Raw genomic sequence first — 25,648 nt, forward strand, 5'->3', positions numbered from 1 at the left:
CCTAGAGGTAAGATGTGGCAGTGGCTTGTTCCTTTGTCTCTCTGATCTTTCAGCATTTACCCCGATATCTGGCTCATGGTTTTTTTTTATTATAAGACCTTTAGAAATTCGAGCAAAAAGTTCCAATTATTTATTCTTTAACTCCCTCAAAGACCCCAGAAGGGTCTTCCAGTGAGTTCCATTACTATGGAACTCACTCTGAAGACCAAGCTGGCCTGGAACTCAGAGATCCACCTGTCTCTGCTTCCCGAGAGACACTGTGTCAAAAATAGACAAACAAACAAACAAATAAGAAATCTTGGGGCTGGAGAGATGGCTCAGCAGTTAAGGAATGCTTGCTACTCTTGCAGAAGACCCAAATTTCACTTCCGCCCCCCCCCCCAGAGGTGAGTTCACAATCAGCTGTAACTCCAGAGGATTGACGCCCTCTGTGCATCACTCACACACACGCGTGCGCGCGAGTAAAAGTAATTTTAAAAGTAAAATCTTTATTAAACCCTCTGTGTTAAAAAAAAAAAAAATCAGACCTGAAGCCTCGAGGAGTCAGGGAGGAGTATGGCAATTCTAAATGCTTTGAGTAGAAGGCATCACCACGCAGCAACACCGGTCCAGCCACAGAGAGCCTCGCAGTGACCCTGCTCTAGAACCACAATGGCCTGGAAATAGCTAAACCCAGGGCATCCTGGAACTTGCTGCGAACCTCGCGCCCCCGCCATCCACGAGATCGCAGCCGCGATCCAGCAGGCCCTCTAGGTTTCCCCTTTACACAGATCTCCCGCCGGTTCCCATTTCTGCGCGAACCACATCCTTTGCAAAGCTCCCCTAGGAGGAGGGAGGGTCTCCGCTGGCCTACGCGCTCCGTCCTTCCGATCAGAGCTACATCAGCTCCTCGGCCGCCCCGGAAGGGCTTCCAGCAAGGGCTTGGGCTGGGCGGGACTTCCGGTTCCGACAGCCCGGCGCCGAGCACGTCTTCCGCTCTCTCCCGCGGAGTTCTGGAGCGGCGTAGCCATGTCCTACCCCGCTGATGACTACGAGTCTGAGGTAAGGGGGAAACGTGCGCACGGCGGGCTCCGCGTCGGGCACCCGGCGCTGTGGGATCTGCCCCCGAGGTGAGGCGGCGTCCAGATCGGGCTGCGGCCCTCCTCACCGGTCCCTCCTCTGCCCGGCGTGTGTCCCCGCGTGTCGTCGCAGCCCGAGGCGGGCGGAAGGGTGTTTGGAGCTGAGCCGCGTCTGCTGCAGACGCGCGCACACCGAGCTTGCCTTATCTTACTCCCCCGGTAACCGTGGGCCGTCGTCGCCCGCGTCTCCCACTTCTCGCACACGCGCGAATCCCTCCGAGGTGGGGACTGTCTTATCTGCGTGGGGTCATCAGCCTCCTGCTTGACGTGTGCGCCCGAGGACGAGCATTTTGGAGTCCTCGCTTGGTGTGCATTCCTGACTTAGTCTTTTTTCCTCGCAGGCTGCATACGATCCCTATGCCTACCCGGGCGACTATGATATGCACACAGGTGAGACCTTGAATTTGTCCCCCCTGGGCTCAGTGCCTCCAGATGTTGGCACCTTTTTTAATGTCTCAACATTGATTCCGACAGGGACCTGGTAAAAACTACTCCTTGATGGGCCAGGTCTGGAGTCGGCCATTAGGCCTGAGTGGTAGGGTGGTGCAAGAGCCTAATAAATCAGGCCTTTTTTGTGGTCTTCCTGCCGGTGTTAGGAGAGGAGGATAACTGGCCTGGCTGGGTTTTCTTTACTTGTAGGTGATCTTATTTGACATGCTGGGAATGGAACCCAGAGCCCCAAGCGTCTAGGCAGGCTCTGAGCCACACCCACAACCCTCCTTGCTCAAATCATCAGGCGAAGTTGAAAAACCTTTGTGGATTTACTGTTTTGGACTGGATATTGAACTTGGGGTCTGGTGCACCCTGCATACACTCTACCATGTGACCCACACCCCAGCCCCGAGGAAGAAAATCTTGGTGTGAAAAATGTACTTGATTCAAACCAAGTCCATGTAAAATACTCTAGGGAGGCTTTTGAAGTTTAGTGAAATGCTACAGTGACTTTGAGATTAAGTACCAAGTGGCATGCATTGCTCAGGGTACATTCTATTAAATGTTTTATTCAGACCCTTAAAGTAGTTTTACAAAGTATATGTTAATGTCTCTTTAAACGTGAAAAAACTGAGGAAGGAGCTTGCCATGAGTTACTTAGTTAGAAAATGAGTTTTGTTTTTTTTTTTTTGTTATGTTTTTTGAGACAGAGTCTCACTGTGTAGTTCTGGCTATCCTGGAATTTACTATGTAGACCAGGCTGGCCTTAAAGAGCCACCTGCCTCTGCCTCCTGAGTGCTGGGATTAAAGGTGTACACAGCCATGGCAATTAAGAAATATCTTTGATGATAATTGTTGTGAAGGAACAATATGGTGGGATGGGATTGAGGGTGACTTGGGGAGAGTTTATATCTCTAAATGTTTAAAGGGAAACTATACTGGTTTGTGTAGATCTGAGTTTAGTTTGGGATGTGGTGCTTGTTTCTGTGTCTGTCCACCCTGACCCACCCGACCCCAGCCTCAGATTGAATTTAGGCCCTTGCTCGTGCTGGGCAAGCATTCTGTGATTAAGATTGAACTATACTCCCAGCCCTGTGGGTGGCCCTGCCCTTCTGGTCCATCATATATATGAGCTTGCAAGCACTCTGCAGTTTTTATTGTATCCATCCTCTAGGAGACCCAAAGCAGGACCTTGCCTATGAACGGCAGTACGAGCAGCAGACCTATCAGGTCATTCCTGAAGTGATCAAGAATTTCATCCAGTACTTCCACAAAACTGTCTCAGATTTGATTGACCAGAAAGTGTATGAGCTTCAGGCCAGCCGTGTCTCCAGTGATGTCATTGACCAGAAGGTGTATGAGATCCAGGACATCTATGAGAACAGGTATGGACCGTAAGACTGTGTCTCTGAGTGGGACTGGCCTGGAGATGCAGCACCTACAAGATGAGTAATGTGCAATTGTGTGTGTGTGTGTGTGTGTGTGTGTGTGTGTGTGTGTGTGTGTGTAGAGGGCTTATGGTTTTTGGTTTTGGAGATGGTTTTACTATGTTGTTATGACTCCTTTGGACTCGACCTTCCTAATGCTGCAACCCTTTAACACACAACTCATGATGTGGTGACCCCCGACCATAAATTTATTAACATTGCTACTTCATAACTGTAATTTTGCTGTTGTTTTGATTGTAATGTAATTGTTTTTGCAGATAGAGGTTTGTCAAAGGGGTTTTGACCCACAGGTTGAGAACCACTGGGCTAGAGACTTTGTATCCCACAGACAAAAAAGGTTCAGATCTAAAATAATGTCATTACTAATAATGATAGTAGTAGCTATTAGCATAGTCTCATGTAGGTCGAGCAGTGTTGGAGTACTTTTTGTGTGTTTACTACTTTACCTATAACAGTAATCCCATAATATAAGTTCTATGGTTTTTCTCTTTATGCACTAGAGGAAACATCGTAGAAATGAATCATAGCACTGTGCATATGCTTTGTTCTGAACCTGCACACTCTTGACCCCAGAGCCTAGTTTCTGAACTGTACAACCTCCCAATGCATGCCAGCACAGACCAAGCTCCACAGAGTAGTGGTGAGGGGATGCCCTGATAATCATGGATGCTAGATATAAGACAGGTCAGTTAGGGATGAGACAGCAGATATTTCAAGCAAGTTCTGGGAGGATGGGTTGTGTGTGCAAATGATCAGACACCTGTTGGATCAGCTAACAGGAGTTTAACTCTGTTCCCACATTGCTGAGGGTCGGAAGAGGAGGGCCAGGTTGAGGAAAATCACAGGCTTGGAGGGCTCAGGCTCTGTTTCTGTGATATCTTCTATGTTCTCAGTCCCATACATAATATTTGAGGGTTGGGTCCTGAATCTTTCTTGTTTTGGAGTTGTGAATTGTTTTTGCTTGACTTTCAGCTGGACCAAGCTAACTGAAAGATTCTTCAAGAATACACCATGGCCCGAGGCGGAAGCCATTGCACCCCAAGTTGGCAACGGTAGGTATAAATCCGTGTCTCACGTGTGCTGGATAGCAGATATCATCAGACAGGCCGAGGGAGCTTGTGTGTTTCTTTCTTTTTTTTTTCTTTTTTGCTTTTCCAGACAGGGTTTCTCTGTGTAACGGCCCTGGCTGTCCTGTGCCTCACTCTGTAGACCAGGCTCTAATTCAGAGATCCTCCTGCCTCTGCCTCCTGACTGCTGGGATTAAAGGCGTGTGCCACCATGGTCAGCCTGTATGTGTTTCACTTTGCATTTTATTTCCCTAGAGCTTAAGATGTAGGTTTTTAGTAAAACTGCGTGGTTAGAGAACGCTGTATAATTTGAGCATTCCCGGATAAGGAGTTTTCTTTTCCCTCTTTTTGGGGTGGGTGGTCTTTGAGTCACTTTGGTTTGGGCTTCCTAGCCCCTCACCTTTCACTTTCTTTTTCTATGTGGTGAGGATCTGTTTAAAGCCAGTGATAACATGGTGAGACCTGCCTCAGAGAGGGAGAGAAGGGACAGATGGCTAGGATGTTAACAGTAGAATGGAACATAATTTTCTCTGGGTGTGTACAATCTTTTTGTTGAGACAGGCTCTCATCGTGTGTAGCCCAGGCTTACCTGGAATTCACTGTGTAGAACAGACTGACCTCAAACTCAGAGGTCTCCCTGCCCTAGCCTCTCAAGTGCTAGGACTAGAGGCGTGCACCACCCTGGCTGGGTGCATAGGTTCTTGAGACACAAGCTTAAGAATTTTAGAACAGCAGTTCTCAACCTGTGGGTAGCAGCCCCTTGAGAAGGGTTGAACTACCTTTCACAGGGTTAGCCTCTAAGACCATCAGGGAACACAGATGTTTGCGTTACAATTCTTAACAGTAGCAAAATTACAGTTATGAAGTGGCAGCGAAATAATTTTATGGTTGGGGGTCACCACAACAAGAACTGTGTTAAAAGGTCGAAGGTCAGGAAGGTTGAGAACCAGTGGTTTAGGAGTCTGCCTTCTCGGTCACCTCTGCCCTACACTGAAAGGCTGCAGCTGCAGGAGATACCGGTCGGTTTGTAGACTAACGAAGTGCCCTCTGGCTGTGTCTTCTAGATGCTGTCTTCCTGATCCTGTACAAAGAATTGTACTACAGGCACATATACGCCAAAGTCAGCGTGAGTGTTTGCACTAATGTTGGTGTGACTGTAGTACGTCTGTAAACCGTCCTGCCAGTTTCATCTCTAATACGGTCACACGTTGTATTTGTTCCACGTCTAAAGGTTCTTGTTTGGTGTTTGTTGTTTCTTTTTATATTTATTTTATGTGCGTGTTTTGCTTACATGTATGTCTGTGTGCCATGTGTGTGCCTGGTGCCCGAAGAGGTCAGAAGGAGGCATCAGATCCCTTGGAATTGGAGTTACAGACAGTTGTGAGCCACCATGTGCGTGCTGGGAATCAAACCCTGCTCCTCTGCAAGAACAAATGTTCTTAACCACTAAACATTTCTCCAGCCCCCAACTGGTTGTTTGGTTTTAACTTTTTTTTTTTTCTCTTCAAGACAGGGTTTCTCTGGTAGCTCTAGCTGTCCTGGAACTCACTCTGTAGCCCAGGCTGGCCTCAAACTCACAGAGATCCACCTACCTCTGCCTCCCAAGTGCTGAGGTTAAAGGCATGCGCCACCACTGCACTTTTTTGAAGAAAGGCAAAAGAGTAGTTTGACCCAGAGAGTTGGCATCTGTTGTAGACACTTGCACTTGTCCATCCTTAGTGTCTCCACCATCCCAGTGCTTCTTCCCGGGGACTTACACTGATATGTTCCCTATAGTCCATCCTGCTTAGGAAATGCCAGGTTAGGTCCACAGCCCTTCCGCATCTGGTTGTCACATTTGCCAGTTTGATTCCCTGTGACTGTCCCCTCCCTCCTGGATCCCTAGCACACTGTGTTGTTGGCTCGTTGGGGTCTCTTTGCTTTTCCCACCGGAGTGTTAGCCCACTGGGACTGGGCTCTGTCCTGCTCACTGCTGTCACCCAGTTCCTGGAGTGATGTCTGATGTGTCACCAATGACACAGTCATTGTTTGAGCATGTGTCAGTGAAGGAGACCCTTTGGAAGAGTCCCCACCTAAGGAGACCTGGCTTCACTCTCAGTGACTCCTCCTCAGTCCTTAGGACCGCTTGACCTGCCCGGAGCTCCTGTGCTGGCTGTGGGAGCCACCAGCAATGGCAGCTGGAGGAGTTTCTGGGGCTGACAACCGGCATCCCAGTGGGATCTCTGCTACTTTACCAGAGAGAAAGCCAGGGCTCTTTAACTGCCGTTAATGCTCAAGTCCAGCCATGGGGTGTGTGTGGCTATTTAGGGAAGATGGGATGTAACTGGACTTCATTTCTTCTCTCTGGTCTACAGACTAGACACTTAGCAGTTCATTTTTGCTAGGTTCCTGACTGGTACTGAGTGTGACCAGTTTTAAAACCCTGGAGAGAGATTTTTCTTTGAATGATTAGATGACTTTTTTTTTTTTTTTTGAGATAGAGTTTAACTGTGTAGCTGTGGTTGGAACTCAGTATGTGGACCAGGCTGGCCCAGTCTTGGACGAACATAATTTTTGATATAAAATACCTTACCTTTTCCCCCTTTTCTTTTTTGAGCAAAGCTCTTTGTAGCCCAGACTGGCCTTGACCTTGTCTTGGCTCACCCTCCCTTCTGCTGGAATTGTGGTCATCATCACCACACTGGACTCGACACGATCTTGTTTAACTCTGACTAGCCCTGATTAAATACCTTGTCAGACCCACATGGTAGTGGCAGGGCTGTCAATCCAGGGCAGTTTTTGCTACTCCATCACAAACATGTTGTTCGCTGTGTTCCCTAGCTCAAGAGAATCTGAACCAGGGTTAGCAACCTTTGTGAGGGACCAGATAATAAATACTGTAGAATTTGGGGACATGGTAACTTTAATCTGTCCATCTGTGCCTTTTTAGGAGCCATAAACGATACCAGTGAGTGGGTGTTCCAACTTTGTGGACGGGTGGTTCATGGGCTTTGCCGTCCCCTGGACTCACTGTCTGGCACTGGAAACTCTTGGTAGCCCAATGCTGTGTTGTCTCCTTTGACCCCTGACCTTCAAATGCTCTAATGCTACCTCTTCCCCTTTGTTAGGGCCACAGCTCCTAAAGTACCTTCCCTGTCTCTGCATGTCTCTTCTCCTGATCTGCATGCCTGTTGTGAGTGTTGGCTGTGATCTGTGGCCATCAAACTTGGCCTTGACCTCACGTTCAGTCAGGGTAGTGCTTCTCTCCTCTTCCGTCTGTGCTCTCACATACAGCGAGAGGACAGACCTCATTTCTCAGCTGTCATGGTAGACCACGGGCAAAGCACATAAACTTCCTATGTGTGCCCTGATATCCCTGTTCTCTTTACAGGGGGGACCGTCTTTGGAGCAGAGGTTCGAATCCTATTACAACTACTGCAACCTCTTCAACTACATCCTCAGTAAGTCTCACGTTTGTCCACGGGTGGTTTTAGGGCACCTAGCTCTTCACTGGATTTCAATGTGTAGTTGGGAAGAAGGGACGTCTTGTGGTTTATAGTGCTCTGGTGAGGGAGATTATGAAGGTACTCTAGCCCTGCTCCAACAGGCAAATTCTGCAATCTGCTTTTCTCGTGATCTCTACAGATGCTGATGGACCTGCTCCTCTTGAACTCCCCAACCAGTGGCTCTGGGACATCATCGATGAGTTCATCTACCAGGTACCTGTTCAGCCTCGGCCTTACCTTGAAAAAAGTAATTCCCACAGAGAGCAGCCATGGCATTGTCCATTTGTGTGACACTGTCTCCAGTGTGGTACTGGGCCCCGGATTAGAATGGTTTTCTGAAGAGAGCAGTGAAGCCTGAGAATTCCAGATACGAACTTGGAAGTCTTGGGCTTGACCTTCATTACCCAGTACTTTTCTGACTTCGGGGACTGGACTGGCAGCCACACACTTCAGGCTTTGGAGTCGGGTGGAAGTAGGTTCTAGACTGAGGGCTGCCTCGTGTCTCAGTACCTGACTTTTGTAGACCAGGCTGGCCTTGAACTCAGCGATCCTCCTGCCTCTGTCTCTCAAGTGTTGAGATAAAAGGGTGTACCCTCCCGCCTGCTAGAGACAGGTCTGTATCTTGATTATGGTGTTTACCTGCAATGTGCTGGGTCTAATGCAGTAACCCTGCTTATCAGGAAGGACACGTCTCTTGCCTCAGGGCTCTCTTGGTGAGGTGCACTGAGAATGTGGCCAGGTGTAAAGTGCGGTCACAACTGTGTAGCCTGGGGGTAGAAGTTCAGTGTCACTGTTGACGGAGCCTGGATGTCGGGTGGGTGATTTAACCACCGTGCAGGCTTCCTGTCTCTGAGCACAGGGGTGCTGGGAAGATTCCTGAGGCCCTGCACATGCAGTGCTTAGTCACAGAACCGCTAGTGCGTGTTCCTTACGTGGTCAGAGTCGTCACGATCCTTTTCCAGACTCAGTCATCTGACCAGCAGAATGCATTGCTGGCCATGGTGGCTCACGCTTGTAAGTCCAGGACTTGGGACGGAGGGGCAGAGGATTATAGCAAGTTCCAGGCCGTGTTGTCTCAAAAAACTTTAAATTTTAGAACAATTCAGGGGAAGTCAGTGTCTTTGTTTCAATTTGCTTTGACATAGTGTCTTATGTAGCCCAGGCTATCCTCGAACTTCTGCCTCTTCTCCATGTTCTGGGATTACAGACCAGGTTAGAAATTAGTAATTTTTTTTTCTTGCCCCAAGACAGACAGGGTTTTTCTCTGTAACCTTGGCTATCCTGGAGCTCAGTCTGTGACCATGGATCTGCCTACCTCTGCCTCCCAAGTGCTGATACTAAAGGCGCGTGCAGGCCTGGTCTGAAATCAGTGTCATAAGGTATTTGAATGCCACAGGCCAGGGAGCCTTGGAGTACACAGGGTTGGTGATTGTGGTGGGTGAAAACCCCTTCAGGCTCTTTGAGAGAGAGGCTTCTTGCCCTAAGGGAGGCACCAGTGCCTTCATGGTGCAAGTCTCAGGCCACACTCTCCTTCCTGCCTTCTCGGCTCTCTCAGCCTCTCGGAATAATTTGAGATTGTTGGCTGTCCTGTTGGCTTGGGAGTGGAGGAGAATCCTGGTTGAGGTTTATCGTCTTAAGATAAGCATAATTCCTTAGCTTAGCTGGTGTTCTTTTCTTAAGGGGCTTTCTAATCCAGAGACTGACCCAGGAGGATCAGGGAGGGCCTGTGAAAGTTCCTGGCCAAAGCAGTAGACACAGAGGGAATGGCCCTTCCTCAACACTCTTTTGTTGGTTTAGTCTTTGTTCTTTTGGTTCTTCAGGGGGCCTGCCACCCAGCTCCCAAATAAATCATGCACGGAGACTTAGTTCTTACTTATGGATGCCCAGCCTTAGCTTGGCTTGTTTCTAGCCAGCTTTTCTTAAATTAGCCTGTCTACCTTTTGCCTCTGGGCTTTTACCTTTCTCTTATTTCTATATACTTTTCTTCTTAATCCGTGTTTGGCTGTGTGGCTTGCCCCTTTTCTCATTCCTTCCTTTTCTCCTTCCTTGATCTCCCATCTCCCAGATTTATTCTCCTTCTATTTATTCTCTTTGCCTACCAGCCCCACCTATCCTTTCTCCTACCTTGCTATTGGCCATTCAGCTCTTTATTAGACCATCAGGTGTTTTAGACAAAGTATCACAGCTTCACAGAGTTACACAAATGCCACATAAAAGAATACAACACATCTTTGCATCATTAAGCACAAGTTCCATAACATAAACAAATGTGACACATCTTAAAATAATATTCTACAAAAAAAAAATTTCTACAACACTTTTTTATCCTTGAGATGGGGTTTTACTACGTAGCTCTGACTGGGCTGGAACTCACTTTGTGGACCAGGCTGGCCTTGAACTTCTGCCTCAAGTGCTGGGATTAAAGGCTGTGCCACCACCACTGGCCTTTTGGGTGGAGTTTTATTTAGTCTTTTCAAACCTCAGATGGCATGGAAGTGTCTGCTTGTTGGTGCATAGGGTTTATATGAATCTGTGTGTATGGAGCTGACATTTAACGACGGGGTCATGCTTTACTGTGCCATTTGCTGTGACTTGAAAACACACGCCTTGTCTTCATTCTGGCACTTAGGCAAAAGCCGGAGCACCGAGAGTGTGAGGCCCCTGAGCTGAATAGCTGTCCTTCCCGCCCGTGGGCAGTTATTTAATCAAGCCCGAGCCATTTCCTTCTCAGCCCAGGACTGTACTGGCTCTCTGCCCTTGCCACATCTTCCTCTTCCTCCTCCACAGTTCCAGTCCTTTAGCCAGTACCGCTGCAAGACTGCCAAGAAGTCAGAGGAGGAGATTGACTTCCTCAGGTCCAACCCTAAGATCTGGAATGTGCACAGCGTCCTCAATGTCCTTCACTCTCTGGTAGACAAGTCCAACATCAACCGGCAGCTGGAGGTCTACACAAGTGGAGGTGAGTGCCGCAGCCTGGGCCGAGCTGGCCGAGCCAGCCAAGCCGCGATTGACCTCTTCAGCTGCTTCTGCTGTGTCTCCAGGGCCTCTGGATTAATACCTCTCAGACTTTTTGTCGGAAACTCCTATGTGTAAAATAATACTGTGTGTGTATGTTCTGCTTCTCTCCACATAACACACTCCCGGAGTCACGCTCAGGTTGCTGGGCTGACACCCCTGCTCTTACTAACTGAGCCGTTTTACCCGCTCTTTACATTTAGATTAAGAACCATAACATTTTAATAATTATGTAAGTGTGTGTGTGTGTGTGTGTGTGTGTGTGTGTGTACGTACATGGGTCACCACTGTAATTGGTGGCGTGAACCTGGGAGAGTAGAACCTAAAAACGAGGTTAACTAAAGTCTCAGGCAGTAGCCAACTTTATTTAGAGCATCAGACAGTTTATATTCTGAGGATTAAGCAGGGTCCCATGACTTCAAGCTGTATACAAACTCAGGAAAGGCCATACTTGGGAACTTGTTTGTTTTGGTTTTCAAGACAGGGTTTTTCTGTGTAACCCTGGCTGTCCTGGAACTCAGATCCACTTGCCTCTGCTTCCCAGGTTCTGGGGTGCACCACCACTGCCCTGGCAGGAAAACATTCTTTGAGTAATAAACATTAGACATTATGTAATCTGAGGTGAACCCACTCCTGTTTTCAACACCCAGGAGGGGCGCAAAAGCACGTTCCAAGAACAAACCCAAATTTAGAAAGGACAGAGGACCCAGGCTCTTGTTTTCTTGGAGTTTTCTCACAGGTTCTCAGAATTCTCACACAGCTCCATTCTTTGACTGTGTAAACACACACACACACACACACACACACACACACACACACACACACACATTATTTTATTTTCAGTTAAAGGGGCATTTTCCAGGGCTCATTAGAATCTGACTTCTTAGATGGCTGGAGTCTCTTTTTGTGTCGAGCCTTTGGCAGGTTTTGATTGACGTATACGAGGATAATCTCATTTCACACTGTACTCAGCTGGAAAGGGAAGAATGGTGTGATTGATTGATTGTTTGGGGCAGCCTAGAACTCTGTAGAGCAGACTGGCCTGGAACTCACAGAGGCTGGCCTGCCGCTGCAGTGTGTTCTGCAGGAGGTTTAGTAATAGCCTTTCAGGTAGCTGGTGCTCCGCTCCGCTCTTCACTGTAGAGTGTATGTGTTTGGAATTTGACAGTGGTTCTTTGATCTACGTAGTATTGGTGAGGAACCATGTTGGTGTGACCTTTTCACTTTGTTACCTTGAACTTATTACTCTGCTCTACGATTTCAATGGGTCCTTTATCAACATGAATGAAATTCTTTGTGGACCAGACTGGATTTGAACTCACAAATCCACCTGCCTCTGATGTGCTGTTGACGTGCATCAACATACCTGGCCTTACATCGGCACCTTTTATTACGTAATTAAAACATCACATCAGCTGGGCGGTGGTGGCGCACGCCTTTAATCCCAGCACTCGGAAGGCAGAGCCAGGTGGATCTCTGTGAGTTCGAGGCCAGCCTGGTCTCCAAAGCGAGTTCCAGGAAAGGCGCAAAGCTACACAAAGAAACCCTGTCTCGAAAAACCAAAAAAAAAAAAAAAACACATCACATCAGAGCTTGGGCGTGACTCAGTGGGAGGCTATGTGCTCAGCATGTGCATAGCCCTAGATTCCGTTCCCAGCACCAATAAAAAAAGGAAATCATATTCCACATCTCATCAGGTAAATATTTAGGAGCTGCTTCACTTATAGTGACAGAGGTCAACACCCCCACCCCACCCCCGCTTTTGTTTGTTTGTTTGTTTGTTGACACAGGGTTTCTCTGTAACAGCTCTGGCTGTACTGGAACTCGCTTTGTAGACCAGGCTGGCTAAAAGCCCAATTTTTTTCTTTTCCTTTTTGAGATAGATTCTCTTGTGTAGCACTGGCTGTCCTGAATTTCTCTATGTAGACCAGGCTGGCCTTGAACTCAGAGAACCGCCTGACTCTGCTGGAATTTACGGTATAAATAAACCATGCAAATCTCAGTTTTTTTGTTTTTTAAATCAAGAGCAAGTATTGTTAGTTTTCACTAGATTTTTTAAAATTACATTTTGTTTATTTCTGTGTGTAGGTACACAATGTATTAGAGGGCAGAGAACAATTGGTGGGAGTTGATTCTCTTTCCACCACTGGGTTCTGGGAGTTCTGACTCAGATGGTCAGGCTAGGTGGCACGCACCTTTACCTGCTGAGCCACATTGTCGGCTCTCTCAGCTTTCTTTGAAGTCTGGGAGATTATTTTTGGAGACGCCTGAGTTTGGTTCTTGTATGTAACTCTGTTAAGTGGACAGCTGAGGAAGGGACTAGGAGCAGGCACCACCATGTGGCATCCGGGACGTGCTGATGGTTCAGAGACGGCTGTGCCTCTGCCCAGCGCTGGTTCTGTGTCCTCGCTCATCAGCTCCACAGAGAGAGGCCGTAGCATCTGCGGGGACATTGCTTTGCCTTCGGGTCCCTGAAGGAAGGGTTCTGGGAGCAACTGTTCTCAGTGAGGCCCTTCTCACATTCTCAGATATGTTAGGATAAATGAAAAACAACAGTGTTGCACGCCTTTAATCCCAGCACTTGGGAGGCAGAAGCGGGTGGATCTCTGTGAGTTCGAGGACAGCCTGGTCTACAGAGTGAGTTGCAGGACAGGTTCCAAAACAACACAGAGAAACCCTGTCTCGAAAAACCAAAAATGAATAAATAAATAGAAAACCACAAATGAACTGCCCCTCTCAAGGCAGCTGTTAGTCACCACAAGAGGAGAACACAGCTGGCCCTGTTCCTTGAGACTCCTAGGCCGAGGCATTCCATGTGAGGGGAGCTTTAAAACCTGGCAGCAGGTGAGAGTCTTAGTGACCGTGAGAGGCCAGGCTGGTCCCCCTTTCCTTTCCCTCTGAAGCACTCACAGCATCTCTCCCTCACAGGAGACCCCGAAAGTGTGGCTGGGGAATATGGACGACATTCCCTCTACAAGATGCTGGGCTACTTCAGCCTGGTGGGGCTTCTGCGCCTGCATTCCCTGTTGGGGGATTACTACCAGGCTATCAAGGTGCTGGAGAACATCGAGCTGAACAAGAAGGTAAGGATGCCTGCCTCTGGTCTCATCTCCTAGGATAAACAGCCAGGGAACAGGACCCTTCCTTTGTCCCCGAGCCTTTCAAGATGAGCTTAAAGCTGTCTGTGCTTGATGGTCTGGGTGGCTGACACTGAGGTGAAGTGGTCTTTGTCCTGTCTTCAGAACAGAAAGCTAGTGAGGGCTCTCTACTAGTGTGGAGTTCAAAAGCTGGGCATGGGCGGTGCCTGCCTGCAACCCTGCTCTGTGGAGATAGAAGCAGTAGGAGCTCTGCAAGTTCAAGGCCATCCTGGTCTACATTGCAAGTTCCAGACCAGCCAGGACACTGTATAATACGAGCCTATCCACAGAAACAGAAACAAATTCCTGAAAGACTTAGTTTTTTGTTTCTGTTTGTCTTTTGGAGATAGGCTCTCACTGTATAGCTTTGATTGTCCTGGAACTCACTATAGACCGGCTGGCCTCAAATGCACAGGAACACACTTGCCTCTGCCACCCAGGTGCTGGGATTGAAGACTTAGTTTTCTGTGTGCTGTTTTTATTTTTTATTTTTTGTGGTTTGTTTTTGTTTTTGTTTTGAGACTTGGTTTCCTCTGTGTGGTGCTGGCTGTCCTGGAACTCAGATCCAGCTGCCTCTGCCTCCCAAGTGCTGGGGTTAAAGACGTGTGCCATTACTGCTTGGCGTTTTTGGTTTGGGATGAGTCAGGACTCACGGCTACTGCTTCCCCCTTCCTTTGCAGAGCATGTATTCCCGTGTGCCTGAGTGCCAGGTCACCACATACTATTACGTTGGCTTTGCGTATTTGATGATGCGTCGCTACCAGGATGCTATCCGGGTCTTTGCCAACATCCTCCTATACATCCAGAGGACCAAGAGTATGTTCCAGAGGACCACATACAAGTATGAAATGGTAAGAGAACTCTGCAGCCATTGTCTCACCAGGCAGCTGATTCCCAAGTGCCAACAGGTCTGGACAAGCACTATCTAAAGTCGCTGCTCTTAAAAATACTTTATTTCAGCTGGGTGGTGGTGGTGTACACCTTTAATCCCAGCACTCGGGAGGCAGAGCCAGGCGGATCTCTGTGAAGTTCGAGGCCAGCCTAGGCTGCAGAACAAATTCCAGGACAGGCACCAAAACTACACAGAGAAACCCTGTCTCAAAAACAAAAAAAAATAACAAAAAAAAATTCATTTCAGTACAACTTAAATTGTGTATATTTGTTGGATATGTGGTAATTAGATAAAACAGAAGGGAAAATCAGAGCTGAGTGGTGCACACCTTTAATCTTTGCACTTTGGAGGCAGAGACAGATGTATCTCTTGAGTTTGAGGCTAGCCTGATCTACATAGTGAGTTCCAGGACAGCCAAGGCTATGTAAAGAGACAAACAAACAAATCAGAATATTTCTTGTCCTTAACCATTTATCATTTCTTTGTATTGAAAACCCTCAAGCTACTCTTCTAGTTCTCTGTTTTGTTTTTGACAGCGTTTCTCTGTGTAGCCCTGCCTGTCCTGGAACTCGCTCTGTAGACCAGGCTGGCCTCAAACTCAAAGATCCACCTGCCTCTGCCACCACAGCCCACCTGGCTCTTCTAGTTCTGTTTATTTGTTTGTTTATTATGTATACAGAGTCCCATTGCCCATTACAGATGGTTGTGAGCCACCATGTGGTTGCTGGGAATTGAACTCAGGACCTCTGGAAGAGCAGCCAGTGCTCTTAACCTCTGAGCCATCTCTCCAGCCCTCTTCTAGTTCCTCGTAGATATAAATTGATATAAAATGGTGCCCCTGCTGTGCTACAGAACTCATCATTTTTATTTTTTTTCAATCTAACTATTACATGCCTCTTCTCTGAACTCCCTCTGTCTGCCTGCTCACTTCCAGGGAAATCACAGTGGCCGTTGTTGAGGGCCGCAGCCAGCCACTGGCTTCCTGTGCCCAGCAGTCTTCCTGCCTCAGCGTGTTGTGTTTTTAAAACACTATAACGTTTTTCTTGAGAGTTTTACTTAAGAGTTTCGTGCATGCATACAATACATCTTTATCATATTCACCCCATACTCCTCCCAGAACTCCTAGCCCTCTCAACTTTGTGTCTTTTGTTTACTTATTTATATATTTTTTAAAGATTTATTTATTTATGTATGAGTGCTCTATCTGCATGTACACCTTTATGCCAGAAGAGGGCATCAGATCCCACTGTAGATGGTTGTGAGCCACCATGTGGTTGCTAGGAATTGAACTCAGGACCTCTGGAAGTGCTCTGAACCTCTGAGCCATCTCTCCAGCCCTACTTATTTATATTATAATAACCCAGGGAGTAGTTTGTGCTGCCCATACACTCACGGGTGTAGTGCCATTGAAGACTGACTCTCTCCTTCAGAAGCCATCAGCTGTTAATAGGGCTCCTCAGCCAGCAGTGGGGCCCCTTGAGCTCCTCCCTCCCTGCTCCATGCTGGAATGGTGACTTGCTTGTTCTGGTGCAGGAAACCATAGTTGCTGTCAATTCATGAGTGCAGGTATCCTGCCATGTCCAGAGGACACCGTTGTGCTCCAGAGTGTAGGCAAAGTTTTCCTGTCCCCACTACCTAGACTACCTGCTCCTAAACAACCAGCAGCCACTTCCCGAATAATTGACTTGGAGACTTTAATATAAATTATAAATGCTTGGTCAATAGTTCAGGCTTGTTACTAGCTAGCTCTTACATTTAAATTAACCCATATTTCTTGTCTATGCTTTGCCACATGGCTCATGGCTTGTTACCTCATTTTCTACACATCCTGCAGTCTGGCGTCTCCCCTGACTCCACCCTTCTTCCCATCATTCTCGTAGTTTTGATGTCCTGACTATAATTCCTACCTGGCTACTGGACAATCACCATTTTATTTTATTTTTTAATCTTTTTTTTTAAATTCATTTTACATACCAATTACAAGTCTTCTTCTCATCCCTCCTCCCAATCAACCCCTAGCCTTCCCCCTCCCCCACCTCACCCCCCCATCCCCTTTTCTGAAAACATGTCCTCCCATGGGGAGTAAGCAAAGCCTTGTATATTCAGGTCCAAGCCCCTCCCTCCTGCATAAAGGATGAATAAGGTGTCCCACCATAGGTAATGGGCTCCAAAACGCCCACTCTTGCATCAGGGATAGATCCCTTAAACAGACCAAGCTACACAACTGTCTCACTTATGCAGAGGGCCTAGTCCAGTTCCATGAAGGCTCCACAACTGTTGGTCTAAAGTTCATGAGTTCCCACTAGTTTGGTTCAGTTGTCTCTGTAGATTTCCCCATCATGGTCTTGATCCCCTTGCTCATAGAATTCCTGTGAGGTATCTTTCTCTCACCACAGAGACAGTCTGACTGCCGTGGTTGTCATCTGAGGTCCATGATGGTTTGGATGTAGTGAGAGCATCAACATCTTGGTCATCGTAGCTATTTTTCCACCTATTCAGAGGGCCTGATCCAGTTGGGGGCCCCTCAGCCTTTGGTTCATAATTCATGTGTTTCCATTCATTTGGCTATTTTTTTTTTCAATAATTGAGTAAAACTGAAATTTATTATAAGCCACAGTCGTTCTAGGGACCTCCATGCTATATATATATAGCCTCTATGGTTCTATGGGCTGTGGTCTGATTGTTCTTTATTTTATATCTAGAATCCACCTGTGAGTGAGTACATACCATGACTGTCTTTCTGGGTTTGGGTTACCTCACTCAGGATGATTTTTTCTAGTTCCATCCATTTGCCTGCAAATTTCATGCTTTCATTGTTTTTCTCTGCTGAGTAGTACTCCATTGTGTATATGTACCACATTTTTTCCATCCATTCTTCCGTTGATGGGCATCTAGGTTGTTTCCAGGTTCTGGCTATTACAAATAGTGCTGCTATGAACATAGATGAGCATGTATCTTTATGGTATGAATCAGCATTCCTTGGGTATATGCCCAAGAGTGGAATGGCTGGGTCTTGAGGTAGTTCAATTCCTAATTTTCTGAGAAACCGCGATACTGATTTCCACAGTGGTTGTACAAGTTTACATTCCCACCAACAGTGGAGGAGTGTTCCCTTTGCTCCACATCCTCTCCAACATTGGTTGTCATTGGTGTTTTTGATCGTAGCCATTCTAACAGGTGTGAGGTGGTATCTCAGAGTCGTTTTGATTTGCATTTCTCTGATGATTAAGGATGTTGAGCATTTCTTTAAATGTCTTTCAGCCATTTGTAGTTCTTGTTTTGTGAATTCTCTGTTTAGCTCAATCACCATTTTATTAAACCAATTTGAGTACAGTGTACAAGAGGATTATTCCACAGCACCAGAGCCCTTCTCAGTCTCTGACTCTTACCATTTTTCTGGCCTCTCTTCTCCATGGTCTGTGAGCCTTGGGTGCGGGGCATGTGATATAGATGTCCCATTTGTGACTGACTAGTCCACAGACATTTCTCTGGATTTTGACCACTTGTGAATTTCTATCTTAACTGCTGTCCGTTACACAGTGGAACTTCTGTGATCAAGTCTGAGAAATGGAGATTTAGAAGGCATTTTGGTGCTATGTCCCTTCAGCAAACGATTGTAGGTCCCCCCTGGAGCCTGTGGGCTTCCCTCCTGTTTGCATTTCCTCTGTGGAGCAGGCCTTAAATCCAAGCGGAAACTGGCTGGTCGGCCTGTACCGTTGCTGCCACTGTTGCTGCCATGGGTGTATCTTTCATCCTGACCATTATTTTAGCTTACAGGGCTCACAGCTTTTCTGCCCGTGTGTAGGGTGGTGGTGCAGCTTAAACTTATGGTCTAATGCTTGTTAGGTAAGCAATGTACCATTGAGCTGCATTCCCAGCCACCACCACCGCCACCCTGCTCCAAAAAAAGCTTGTTTTAAGAGAAGGTCTTGCTAACTTAACTCCCCAGACTAACCTTACACTTACCCTGCTGCTCCTGCAGGCTTTGAATTTGTGTTCTCCCTGCCTTAACCACTAAAGTAGCTGAGGTTAAAAGCCTGAACCATTAGGGTCAGCTCTTTTCTGCTCATCTGTAAAATCCATGTTTTTAGCTTCTGCATGTGAGAGCACGTGGTTTTGCTCTTGACTGGATTTTCCCCTTTTGCTGTGGTCCATGCACATGACCACTGACCCCTGAACTCCACTCCAGCACTTCAGCAGCACATTTTACCACCTGCTTGGCTAAGCATCTGTTAGGACATTTACCTTAGATTACTAACATTTTAGTAATAAGTGCAAGTTAGAGGAGCCAGGAGCTTGGCTTGAAGGTCGAGTCCTTGCCTAGCATGATGAAAGCCTTGGATTCAGTCCTCAGCACTGAAAACAAACGGTGTCCGAAGCAGTTGGTGGGGGAGGGTGGGCTCAAGACATGCGGGCTGGGGAGGTGCTTCCTAGGCAGCGTGGACGGCCTGAACAGAGAGGGCTTGGGCTTGAGAGTCCGGCATGGTAGCTCTGTAGACGAGCTTGGCAACTGGGGTTACTGGAAATGCAGGCATTAACTTAATCTCCGCGAGTTTACAAGAACTGACTTCGCAGTAATAGGAGGCCCTCAGTGGGGGTCCTGTCGAGGATTCTGGAGACAACCAAGGAGGACTTAGCACTGGGTGGGGCTCAGGAGAGCTTGGGGGTTGGTGTTGCAGGCCTCCTGGGAGAGTGGAAGACAACGTGCTAAGTGATGCTCTGTGCAGGTGGGGGCCACAGGTCCACAGTGGGATTCAGGGATGTGTTTGTTTGTCTTCGCCCAGATTAACAAGCAGAATGAGCAGATGCATGCTCTGTTGGCCATTGCTCTCACCATGTACCCCATGCGGATCGATGAGAGCATCCATCTCCAGCTTCGGGAGAAGTATGGGGACAAGATGCTGCGCATGCAGAAGGGTGACCCCCAGGTCTATGAGGAACTGTTTAGCTACGCCTGTCCTAAGTTCCTGTCGCCTGTGGTGCCCAACTACGACAACGTCCACCCGAACTACCACAAGGAGCCCTTCCTGCAGCAGCTGAAGGTGTTCTCTGACGAGGTACAGCAGCAGGCCCAGCTCTCCACCATCCGCAGCTTCCTCAAGCTCTACACCACCATGCCCGTGGCCAAGCTGGCCGGCTTCCTGGACCTCACAGAGCAGGAGTTCCGCATCCAGCTGCTTGTCTTCAAGCACAAGATGAAGAACCTGGTGTGGACCAGTGGCATTTCTGCCCTAGATGGCGAGTTCCAGTCAGCCTCGGAGGTAGACTTCTATATTGATAAGGTATGGCATCTTCTGGTCCAGCAACCCTGGTCACCTGCTTATCCTCTCAAAGGGGTAAATGATAGAATCTATAATTAAGTCAGCTATGTAGTGGGTTACAAGTGTGAGTAGTGGAGACAGGGAAGGGGTGATGGGAGGCACTGGTCACAGGTGTAAGACGATGGTATGGAAGGCTTTGTTGAGAAAGTGAGATTTCAGCTGGGATGAGTTAGCATTAGCCGGTCTCCACTATGAGTCTGCATGCTCAATTCCTTCACGCCTGCCCTGAGATGGACAGTCACCTCCCACCGCCCTCTGCAGTGATTGTTCTGTGGTTCATCTGCTCTCCTGTTGGTGGGTTTCTGGGTGGTTTTAGGTTAGTACATAAAGGACACAGGGGCTTTTTTGAGAGATGGGGTCTTGAACTTATGATCCTCCTGCCTCAGCTCCCATGTGCTGGAATTATACAATACACATCCTCCTTTGTCTGGTTTACATAAGGCTTTTGTAGGTTGGCTGTCATAATCTGTAACACATTTGTGTGTGTGTGTGTGTGTGTGTGTGTGTGTGTGTGTGTGTGTCTGGTTATGTGTTGAGTTCTTTGTGAAACACTAACAGCATAGCAGTGGCTTCCTCGGGATAAGAGGTAGGCTGAAGAAAGTGGTTTTTTTTTCAATACTGTGATGCTAAGTTGAAATAGTCTTTCGGGTCCTGTTTACCGAGAACAGGAAATGGCTTTTTGTTGTTCTGTTTGGTGCTGGGCGGTGAGCAGTGCCTGTGCATGTTAGGCCAGCACTCTCCACTGGGCTGCATTCCCAGCCCAGTCTTACATCCCATTTTGTAAGATTGCCCAGGTAGGCCTTGAACTTTGATCCTCCTGCCTCAGCTTCCTAAGTAGTTGAGGTTACAGGTCTGTGCCCTATGCCCATTGTTTTAGTCTCCCATTGCTGTGACAGAACACCATCACATCCAAGGCAGTTTATGGAAGCATTTAACTTAGGCTCATGGTTTCAAAGACTAGCCATCGTGGCAGGGGACGTGGTGCTGGGACAGAAGCTGAGAGCCCACGTCTGATCCCTAGTCCTGACGCAGAGAGAGCGTGCTAACTGGGAGTGATGGGGACTTTTGAAGTCTCCGAGCCCGCTCCTGATAACACACCTTCTGCAGCAAATCACATCTGATCCTTCCCAGCGGGTCCACCAACCGAAGACCCAGCTTTCAAATATGAGCCTATGGGCCATTTTCATTCCAGTCACCACACCCAGCCTTGCTTTAATTTTCATTGATATTTTTCTCAGAAGCGTGGAACAGTGAACATTGTATATATCAAATGATTGCTGTTTCCCTTACCAAGTTACTTCTCTTGAAGTGCCCCTTGATGTGTTTATCTGTGTGTGGAGGAGTGTATACATGTGGAGGTCAGAGAACAACTTGCAGCAATCAGTTCTCTCCTTCAGTTTGGGATCCAGGGATCAGGTCATCTGTCAGGCTTGCGCAGAAAGTGCTTATACCCTCTGCAGTAGCTCTTGCGGATTCTCATGAATAGTGCTTTCAGGCTCGGCAGCACACACCTAAAGTATCTTTCAGGTGTGTATGTGATTATGGAATGTATGGATCCTGTTTGTGTAATCTGTTTTTTTTAAAACTTGAGAGAGAAGCCGGGCGGTGGTGGCGCACGCCTTTAATCCCAGCACTTGGGAGGCAGAGGCAGGCGGATCTCTGTGAGTTCGAGGCCAGCCTGGGCTACCAAGTTAGCTCCAGGAAAGGCGCAAAGCTACGCAGAGAAACCCTGTCTCGAAAAACCAAAAAAAAAAAAAAAAAAAAAAAAAACTTGAGAGAGAGAGCATACATGTGCCACACAGTGTGTGGGGAGATTGGAGGACAGCTTTGTGAGTTGGTTCTCCTTTATATAGGTTCTGAGATCATACTGGTCATCAGGCTCATGTGGCCTGATGAGCCATCTTGCTGTCCAGTAATTTGGCTTTAAAATTTTGCTTGGAGCCGGACGGTGGTAGCGTACGCCTTTAATCCCAGTACTCGGGAGGCAGAGCCAGGTGCATCTCTGTAAGTTCGAGGCCAGCCTGGGCTGCAGAGTGAATTCCAGGAAAGGCACCAAAACTACAAGAGAAACCCTGTCTCAAAAAACCAAACAAAACAAAAAAGTAAGGTGGAGAGTAACAAAAGAAGACATTCTACAGTAGCCTCTGACCTCTATGCCCAGTTGTACACACCCACACAGACGTGTGCACACACACCCCTCTTCTCTGCACTGACTCATTCTCCACGTGTGACATAAGCACCGCCCACTCTGTCCTCTAGTGACTCAGCAACCGGTCCCAACGCAGCTGACGGTTTAATCAAATGCGTCTCCTAGTTCAGTCATTGCAAGTCTTTACTTTTATATTCTGTTACTTGTGTGTGATCTGTGTGCTGGTGTGCATGCAGAGGTCAGGACAGTTTAGGGGAGTTGGTTCTCACCTTCCATCTTGATGAGACAGGGTCTGTCTCGTTTTGTTTGCTCTGCTGAATTCTTACATCTGCACCTCCCATCCCGAGTAGGAATGCTGAGATTGCAGGTGATCACCATCACAGAGCCATCTCCCTGGCCCACGGGTCATGTTTTGCTGTGACAGTGTGTACTACATCCGTGATTTGGAGGCCCTATGCCAATTATGACTGTGGTGGTTTGGGGAGTGTGAGGGCAGGGGTGGTCTTCACTGTGTAGCTCGGGTGATCCTGCTTCATCAGCCTCTCAAGTGTTAGGGTTACATGTGTGTGCCCATTGTGCATGCTTTTGTTTCTCACTACCTGGTGATGATCTGCCTCCCCCAAACTTTGCTTTTGGGAATTAGTGTAGGAACTGAATGTGACAGACAGTCGAGGTTCTGTAATACTGTTTACTTGGGAGGCTGAGAGGGGAGCGTCGAAAGTTCACTGCCAGCCTGGGCACCTTAGAGAGACCCTCTCAAGATAAAACAAAGAGGACTGGGGATGTCAGTAAGGAGTAGATCCCCCCCTCCCCCGTTGTCCCCGTTGTCCCCTTCAGTATTGGGGACAGCACCGCAGGGGTTATTAACACTTGGTACCATTGTACTTTGCAGTTAAGTGGCTCCACACTAGGTGGCCCTCTTCTCCGCCCCTGCCTCCCCACTCACCACTTCTCTTCTGACTGCTTTCTCCCGTAGGACATGATCCATATTGCAGACACCAAGGTCGCCAGGCGCTATGGGGATTTCTTTATCCGGCAGATCCACAAATTTGAAGAGGTAAGACGTGTAAGAGAGTGGCTGATAAGCCTGAGGATAGAGATGGGGCTTTAAATTTTTTTTCATGTTTCTTCTTAAGAAATGTGTGATTGGCCCTTTAACTTTCCAAGCTTGGCTGGCCGGCAGCTTGAGGAGCGGATTGGGCCCAGGAGTTGCTGTGTCAGCCCTTTCTAGGGTATCTCTTTCCAAGATCTTGGTCTGCGGGTGGCCCTGCAAAGGGTGCTGCTCTCCTCGTCCTTCCTGGTATTTCCTAATATGGGTGGGTTTGCTGCTGAGTCCCTCCTCCTTCCCCAGGTCCCGGTTAGGGTGTTCTCCAGCTCAGGCAGGTCCGGCCAGTGTCTGCAGCCTGCAGGACTGGAAGCTGTGTTTGACAGACCTGGAGCTCCCGTGTTAACACTAGGAAATGTCTTGTGTGTCAGGCCAAAGAGCACCAGGTTGTAGGGCTCCCAGGTTGTAGGGTCCTTTGTCCATCTCTGAGCCACTTGGAGGTACCTGGACTCCTCCGGCAGGCCGTGCTCCTTCAGGTCATGACAGCGTGGCTCCGTTTTTACTCTTTAGCTGTTTAGGCTTGCCTGTCGACAGTGAGTGAGACTGTTCTATCAGGGAGAGGCTGAAGCTCAGCTGGTCTGGCCACCCTGCACCCCTGGCCTGTCTACGAAATGGGCAGAGCAGTGTAGGCTGTGGGTTTGTCAGTGAAGACAAGAAAAAAGACTGAGGGTCCAAGGAGTGCCGGGCTTTCTGTGGCCCTCCGTGGCCACAGAGGCTTCTGGGAGTCTGGCTTCCTGACTGTGCACATTGTTGGGATAGGTCCAAAGATCCCACATCTAACTTAGCTTTATTTCCCTTGTAGCTTAATCGAACCCTGAAGAAGATGGGACAGAGGCCCTGAGGACGCTCACGAGGAGTCAAGAACCTGTTTTGAATAGATGGGAAGCATTCTTGTCACCAAGAAGCCTTACCTAATTCAGCCATTAGCTGAGTTGAAACTTGTTCAAATCAAGGACTGGATGTTTTAGGGCGCTCTCAGTAAAGGGTCTTTGTTGGAGCTGGATTTATGGTCTCATTATTATGGGCAGATCTGTGGCTTTGGCAACAGTCTGTCGCTTCCTGTGTACCCTGCTTTCCTGGCACATCGGACTGCGGAAGCTGAGTTATTTCATCCCTGTATTCATAACATACTGTGTGCGTTATAGGATGTTTGACCTGCTGTAATTTGCATAGCATGTTAGTGGCAGTGCTGGGCCCTGGGAAGAGACTGTGGGACATCTCTTACTGCTGTGCAGACAGGTCTCAGGCATGCTTAACCCCTACAGCTCAGGTTTTGTGCAGTGTCCCATTTCTTTGTTGAGAAAGTGGATCCCGGGAAACTGAGTAACTTGGTGAGGTCATACAGTTCTCAACAAGCCAGTCCTCAAACTAATTTTATTACCGCCTCCTGTCAGATTAGTACCTGCTGCCAGACAGAGCTGGGCCTGCTCTGCAGCTCTGTTTAAAATCCTTTTTGTATGTGGTGGCAGCGGTTGTTTGAGACAAGGCTGTGTACCCCGGGTGACCTCAAGCGTAAGCCAGCTGTCTCAGTTTCCCTGCTGCTAGTTAAGGGGTGTGTCGTCGTCGTCGTCGTCATCATCGTCGTCGTCGTCGTCGTCGTGGGCTTTATAAAGCTTTATGGGTATGGGTGTCTGCATATGTCTGTGCACCGTGTGTACAGTGCCTGCAGAAGCCAGATAGGGGCATTGGATCCCGCTTAGCTGCTGAGCCATCTCTCCAGCCCTTTTTTGGCCTTTTTGAGACAGCGTCTTGGTAAGTGGCTCAGGCTGACCTAGCTAGCAAAGTAGCCCAGAATGGTCTCAGACTTGTAATCATCCTGCTTGGTAACTTCAGGTGTTTGGCAGGTGCTAGAGCTGGACAGTGGCTTTCCCTTTCCCTGGGTGCTAATGCTGTGCCTGTCACCTTGGTGCCTAGTGCAGGTGACTGCGGGACAACCTGTACTCTGAGCCAAGAGTAGGAATGGGCAGGATGCTGTTTGCTCCCATTTGTTGCCTGGCACGCAGTGGTGCTCTCTCGTTTATTCCTCCCCCACACTTGGAACTAAGCTTTCTCTCCCACTGATTGGTCTAACGCCTGCAAACTATTGATGTAACCTTCTGTGGAAGGGGATGTGTGTGGATAGAAGCTACAGTCCTCTTCATCCAGATGGGCTCTGAATCCAGTGACAGGGATCCTCACAAGGGATCCTCACAAGAGCCACGGTAAGCAGAGACAGAGGAACAGCCGTGTGCTGAGGAGTAGCTCCTGGAGAGCTTGACTTTGGACTTCTGGCTTCTAGTACAATGTGATTTCTGCTCTAAGTTTCCAAATGTGTTGTGATTTGGTATAGCGGCCCTGGGGACAGTAGAGAACTTAGAAGAAGATGGAATCCTGTATCCACAGGGAAACTGGCCAGGTACTGCTCTGCAAGGAGGAGGTCCTAGTATGGAAAGACCAAGTCCTATCTGTTTTTCCCCTTCTTTTTATTAATTTAATTTTT

At 48.0% G+C, this 25,648-nt stretch overlaps 1 protein-coding gene across 2 annotated transcripts; it reads left to right on the plus strand.

Moving 5' to 3' along the window:
* Positions 1-977: 977 nt before the first annotated feature.
* Positions 978-24,172, plus strand: Eif3l (eukaryotic translation initiation factor 3 subunit L). 2 transcript variants are annotated; one of them, XM_028871120.1, is made up of 13 exons: positions 978-1,041; positions 1,460-1,508; positions 2,725-2,935; positions 3,971-4,050; positions 5,130-5,191; positions 7,436-7,505; positions 7,690-7,763; positions 10,338-10,509; positions 13,494-13,648; positions 14,383-14,553; positions 19,379-19,876; positions 23,041-23,121; positions 23,972-24,172. In XM_028871120.1, the coding sequence occupies exons 1-13, from the start codon at positions 1,009-1,011 to the stop codon at positions 24,008-24,010; spliced, it is 1,695 nt and encodes a 564-aa protein (XP_028726953.1). In that variant the 5' UTR covers positions 978-1,008; the 3' UTR covers positions 24,011-24,172. The 2 variants fall into 2 exon arrangements, with proteins under 2 accessions (XP_028726953.1, XP_028726954.1); XM_028871121.1 differs by lacking the exons at positions 978-1,041; positions 1,460-1,508; positions 3,971-4,050 and having other exon boundaries at positions 2,857-2,935.
* Positions 24,173-25,648: the final 1,476 nt, after the last annotated feature.

The sequence above is a fragment of the Peromyscus leucopus genome, chromosome 20, assembly GCF_004664715.2.
Source record: "Peromyscus leucopus breed LL Stock chromosome 20, UCI_PerLeu_2.1, whole genome shotgun sequence".
NCBI lineage: Eukaryota > Metazoa > Chordata > Mammalia > Rodentia > Cricetidae > Peromyscus > Peromyscus leucopus.